Below are 5,876 nucleotides of genomic sequence, written 5' to 3'. Positions count from 1 at the left end.
CTAACAAAGTGGCCAATGAGTGCATACATACAGTATAACTTCTGAAATACTACTGGAAACTTTTGCACCGATTTGGCATTATAAAGACAGATTTCACATAAATATAAGTTTACAGACTTTTCATGGTGGACACTTTTGTGAAACTCATTACAAAGCATGTCTTTGAACATGCAGTGATATATTCGCTGGTCTGAAACTGGGCTACGCATGGTGTGAGATGCTGTGTGATTAAAGACCTGAAACAGGTGAGTCTCAGTGGGGTGTAAATGCAACTCTGCCGTTGTCTCACGTTTGTTACGGAAATATATTTGTAGCTAGGTGATTGTGCAGACCCCCAAAACTGGAGCTAAAAACGACGCTGTGCTCCAGAAGTCGTTTGAAATGTTATATTAAAACCAACCAGGGAGACAAACTCATGACAAAGTAATTACAAGGATGTGTAAGGGAGTGGAGTTGGATGGAGTTTATTGAATATATATATATATATATATATATATATATATATATATATATATATATATATATATATATATATATGGCAGAGGTCAGAGGAAAAGGCACGTTAGAAAAAAAAAAAAAAAAAAAAAAAAAAAGCTACACTGGTGTCTTTATACTTTATTCTTTTACAACAGTGGGAGTGATCATCTTGCGGAAGGAATAGTATTTGCATTCACTGGGTGGTTCAATGTCCATGGTGGTGGTGCTAATCTTCTCCTTCTTGAAGCCTGCTTCGACCAGATGAGGCACCTGGGTCTCCTGGAAATCATTAACGGGAGGGGAGAGAGACGGTCAGCGTGAGGCGTCTCACGGCGTTATCGGCCTCTAAAGAACGCTCCTGTTTATCATTAACCTTCCAGAGATTGCCTCAACCAATCCAGGTGCTGTGCTACACTGACGAATTAATCGAGTCCTAGACTCACAGGCCTGAGACGTGTTTATGAGTGGACCAACCGGTTCAATCTTCAGCTGATGTGCATTTAAAATTAAAATCACATTTTATGAATCAATAATTTATCATTTGTAAATCGTGTTGAAATTACACGCATCAGTTTTTTTATGTGCTCATCCTCCTTTTGCAACATAGCGCTTGCAGATACTTTGACAGCAACAACGTTCCCGGTTCTGCACTGCTCGTTTTAAGCATATAATGCATTAGAAACTGATAGGCAACGCAATTATATCTCATTAAATGTCAGTATGTCTATTAGCAACTGCACCAACCTCAAACATTTTCTCAATGTTGTCGTATTTAGTCTTGAGCAGCTCGCCCCAGGAGGTCAGGTTGCAGTAGGTGAGGACACCACCGGGTTTCAGCAGCCTGTGAGCATGACCCTATAGAAGACACACACACACAAAAAAAAAAAAAAAAAAAAAAACCCCTCAGCCCTTCCTTGTGTGTAAGCATACAAGGCTATATGACCAAAGGCCTCTCCACACTACAGATGAACTGATCTCTTCAAACATAGGTCATTCAAATTGTTCTACTTTCTTTACTTTATTCCTTGTGTGTAACTTACTGTAAGTATTTACAAGTACACACAGGTAGGTTCAACTACCTACCTTGATGAAATCAAACTGGTGAGTGTGCCACGTCTCCTCTGACAGAGGGTATGTGTCATACAGGATACCTGAGAGAGGAGGACAGTGTGTTAGCAGCAGGTCAATCACACTTTTTAATGCATTTTTATCCTTTAACAAAAACAAAATATAACTCTTAAATATGAAAACAGCTTAAGCTTCATCTGTCTCACCATCAAAGTGGTTATCTGGCAGAGTGGGGACAACATTTTCCCAGAGGCCCTTCAGAGGGACGACCTGCAGCAACATTAATCAGCATGTAAGGCCAGGAACAGTAAAATTTACTATAAGCTAGTCCTGCATGCAGGTAGATCAGCTGATGTCTTAGTGTCCTATCGATTCATCAGACCTACTGACCTTGTGTGGCTGAGCCTTTGCCCAGTTCTCCAGGCGGCCAAAGACTCCATCGTTGCACTCGATGATCCAGTGCTCCTCAATGGGGAAAGACTCGAGTTTGGTGGCAGCGATGGCCATGCCGAAACCAATCTCCAGCACCCGACCGCCTACCAAAACATTCAAAACAGAAACAAAAGATGTTGCTAAAGATTCAGCAACTTGGCTGTCAAAGTATTTCTGCATAACTGCACAGATGTGCTGTCAAAATGTCTTTTCCAGCTAAGCTAGGTTAGGGGGAAGCCATTATCATATTACCGTTTTTCTTACATGTGGTATCTTTACAGGACACGTCTGTGATAATTCTAGTACTGAAGTTGATTTTCATGATAACACTCAGACTTGTGGCTGAACAGAAAGGCCAAAGGGTTTAATTTCCTTTCAGAGTGGAATATAAATAGATGTGGGCTGAAGCCTTTTAGTTATTGCCTGACCCTTTCATAGGAGATTTTTTTTTGTATTTTTGAAGATCTATCAGAGGAGCTGAGTGTTATTTTCACACTTTTCAATGTATTCGTTTTTGTGTAGTCCCAGAACAATGTGTGCAGATGAGGTAAAAATATCTAAAAAAATATTAATAAAACTTAGTGAAAGTGAATGAAAAGTATCTGGGCTGTGCAAAATAAGATTTTTACTTGTATTGACAGGTGAAAACATAAGAAGCGCTACTGTTCCACGTACAGGTAAAGTCATTTTGTAAAACAAGTGGTAAAGTTACAGTGTAAATGTAAAACAACCCCAGTCTAACAACGCTGTGCAATGTGCAATGGAAGTCACACTGATTAAAGCATGCATTCATTAGAAGAACAATTTGAATCACCTAAACAAATAACACTTTCAAGTGTGAGAAAGTTGTGCAATTTTGCAAAATTCTGCAGACTGCTGTGTGCACATGTTGTCTGTGAGGTCATGTGGATCAGTCTATTTTCACATATAGCTAAAAGCGGATGACCCCCCCAGACTGATTTCTTGGCTCTGTCCCTGGAGTGAAGTAACAGCTGTTGTAGTACTCACCAGTACTGACCACACTGCCACATGTGCTCACAAGATCAGTAACCGTAAATGAAGAGAAAAGCTCTAATATGTGTGAAAACTCCATTCAAACTAAGTAACATGTATGTATAGTTGAAAAATAATATCAACATACATTTCCCCCTGTTTGGTTTTCTCCCACGTGATGTCATGATTTTTCATTCATCTGACCACAGTTTGTTTTCATATAGTATCCTTTGGATGGCATCTAAGTGTGTACAAATAGTACGTGTGTGCCTGCTGCGCCGACTCCATACGGTGCCTTCTGACTCCATTATCGGACAAACCGCATGACGCAGAGTACAGTGTCCGACAAAGGACAAGCCACTTCATACAAGTAACCGCTTTTACCTTTTGAGGCAGCAACAGTGGCCAGGGAGTGCATATACGGCGTCTCCCAGCGCTCCATTACAGGCTTTCCCATGATCTCCAGGTGCGTGTCGGCTTCATTGTAGCCCGCGCTAGCGTCGTGCCAGGTGGCCTTGCAGTCCTCTCCCTTTGAGAATATGGGCTGAGCAGAGGTGGTCATTTTGTTTTGATGCAGTTCGGCTCTGGTGAACGGTTTGACAGGCCGGGTCTCCACACAGAAGGAGGGGAAGGCGGGAGGTCGCGGTTTATATCTGGGTTAAAGTGCTGACTCGACGGGAGTTTGAGAGTTTGGAGTGCGCACACACAAGAGCTCCCAAGATCCTCTGACAACAAGATGTTTCACTCACTGGGAAATAAACCTAAGGCCTGGGGGCCAGAATCGGTCCAACAGGGACTCCCTTTGGCCACCGGCTTTGGAAACTGCAAATGAGGACATATTTTGGACTTCTTTTATTTCTTATAACGTTTACAGCTTTTTCTGCTGATCAAGATCCACCAAGGTAGGGGTGTCCAACTCCAGGCCTCCAGGGCCGGTGTCCTGCAGGTTTTAGATCTCACCCTGGGTCTACACCTGAATCATTACCAGGCCTCTGGAGAACTGCAAGACATGTTGAGGAGGTAATTTAGCCATTTGAATCAGCTGTGTTGGATCAAGGACGCATCTAAAAACTGCAGGACACTTGCCCTCGAGGCCTGCAGTTGGGGACACCTGCACCAGGGTATCCATACCACACCAAAGTAATTAAGTCGTAGATAAACAAATGATAGAGATATTTTTTGTTTTTCTTTATCATTTTAGAAATGCATGTTTTTCACAGTGGATCCAAAATGGAAAAAATAGCACTTTATCTTCAAATTAAGAAAACCCTTCTGTTTTACAATTACAGTCAGGACCAAGGGTGTCCAACTCGAGGGCCGGTGTCCTGCAGGTTTTAGATGTCACCCTGGGTCAACACACCTGAATCAAATGGTTAGTTTATTACCAGGCCTCTGTAGAACGCCAAGACATGTTGAGGAGGTTATTTGGCCATTTAAATCAGCTCTGTTGGATCAAGGATACATCAAAAACCTGCAGGACACCGGCCTTTGAGGCCTTGAGTTGGACATCCTGGTCTAGACAATAAGCTAGCAGAAGTTTTTCTGTAATTTGACACATGAATTTCTTAGAATTTAAGTTCAAAGAGCCATGCTGATGGATTTATTTTTTATTTACTACAGCAGCATTGTAGAAAAACTGAGACGTACTACTGAAACTCATCTTTGTTTTCTCATATTAACATGTCTATCTAAATGTGTAGTTAAACTAACCCCTAGAACCGGATTTCCTTTTCTGAAACCTCAGCATGTCTCAGTTTGAATATACAGATTTATTTACACATACTGGAAGCTTTTTGGTTTCAGTTTGTAATTCAAGTAGTACTGAGTAGTGTTTGGGGTTGAACAGGCTTTGTTTGAATGCAAGTTAACAGTCCATGCTGAGGGGAAAAGCACTTGTAGAAATACAATCTCGAAACCTTCCCCCATAATCTGGGGGTTATTTAGTTTGTAGTCACAGTTTTTTTTTCTGTACATGTAAATAATGACTAATACATGAAAGTGCAATCCCTACTCTAAACAGGTTACTATAAATTTTATAGTAATGTAAGTTACCAGAAATTACAGTACGATTGGTTTTTTTTTTGTTTACAATAAAATTGACCGCAGCATTGACACGCACCATTTGAGGAAAGGAAATAGAAATAATAAATGTCATAAAACAAGGTTTTGATGCAGCGCTTTTCCACCACACTCAGCCAGGCAGATATTGTGATATTGTTATTCAGCAGCACACACTTAACATTAAATCTAATTTCCAAAAGCAGCGGTAAACCTGTGGGATCCCTTGGATCTAGAATTATCAGCAGAGTGAGAGGTGTTTGTTTTGCTCTGCTCTCTAAATGGACATGCTGAAGTTAACCATTGCCATTTGCTCTTAATCACAAATGCTGCACATTGGCTCCTGTTGCACAACATTGGAACAGTTCAGTCAAAGGGATAAGCAGATTAAAAGCCACTACTCTAAGAAGTAGTTAGGCCTTTACTCCTGCATTGCAAACAGTGTACTATTATAAATGTGAGCTTAATATTTGTTTCGCATCCTTCAAATGATCAAGTAAATACACTTCCCCAGATGTTTTGCCAGCTCTGCTCACAAACTCAAACACTGCAGGAGCTCTTTTTCAAATAGTACTCACATGTTGCCGTTGTGGGGCGATCATGGCTCAAGAGTTGGGAGTTCGCCTTGACCGTTATACATTTGATTGATTTGATTTTTATTGATTAGCATTCAAATATCTCAGTGAAAACAGAACAAAGATCTACCACAAAGCAAGAAAGCATGAGACAAGGCTAATCAAAAGGTATTGGCTGAAGCATTTGCTTATTACGCCAACCATAACACCACCAGTCAGTGCACCACCCTGAGGTGCACTGACAGAGGCGAGGCTGCCGGACACTGGTGCCAC

At 41.2% G+C, this 5,876-nt stretch overlaps 1 protein-coding gene across 1 annotated transcript; it reads right to left on the bottom strand.

Moving 5' to 3' along the window:
* Nucleotides 1-595: 595 nt before the first annotated feature.
* On the bottom strand, nt 596-3,633 carry gamt (guanidinoacetate N-methyltransferase). The gene is made up of 6 exons (XM_085433094.1): nt 3,355-3,633; nt 1,936-2,081; nt 1,752-1,815; nt 1,561-1,628; nt 1,222-1,332; nt 596-756 (listed from the first exon to the last, which is right to left on the bottom strand). The coding sequence occupies exons 1-6, from the start codon at nt 3,530-3,532 to the stop codon at nt 616-618; spliced, it is 708 nt and encodes a 235-aa protein (XP_085289220.1). The 5' UTR covers nt 3,533-3,633; the 3' UTR covers nt 596-615.
* Between the last annotated feature and the right edge of the window lie 2,243 nt (nt 3,634-5,876).

The sequence above is a fragment of the Copadichromis virginalis genome, linkage group LG15 (assembly GCF_057382275.1).
Source record: "Copadichromis virginalis isolate Kocher_CV1m ecotype Utaka linkage group LG15, C_Virginalis_male_GT1.1, whole genome shotgun sequence".
NCBI lineage: Eukaryota > Metazoa > Chordata > Actinopteri > Cichliformes > Cichlidae > Copadichromis > Copadichromis virginalis.
This window is presented reverse-complemented; position numbering and strand designations above follow the sequence as displayed.

Excerpts from the sequence above, each read along its gene's own strand:
- gamt (XM_085433094.1), bottom strand. The coding sequence starts at position 3,532 with ATGACCACCTCTGCTCAGCCCATATTCTCAAAGGGAGAGGACTGCAAG. Across the intron at positions 1,816-1,935 it reads CAAAGGCTCAGCCACACAAG|GTCGTCCCTCTGAAGGGCCT; the intron begins GTCAGTAGGTCT and ends ATGTTGCTGCAG. Across the intron at positions 757-1,221 it reads ACATTGAGAAAATGTTTGAG|GAGACCCAGGTGCCTCATCT; the intron begins GTTGGTGCAGTT and ends AATGATTTCCAG.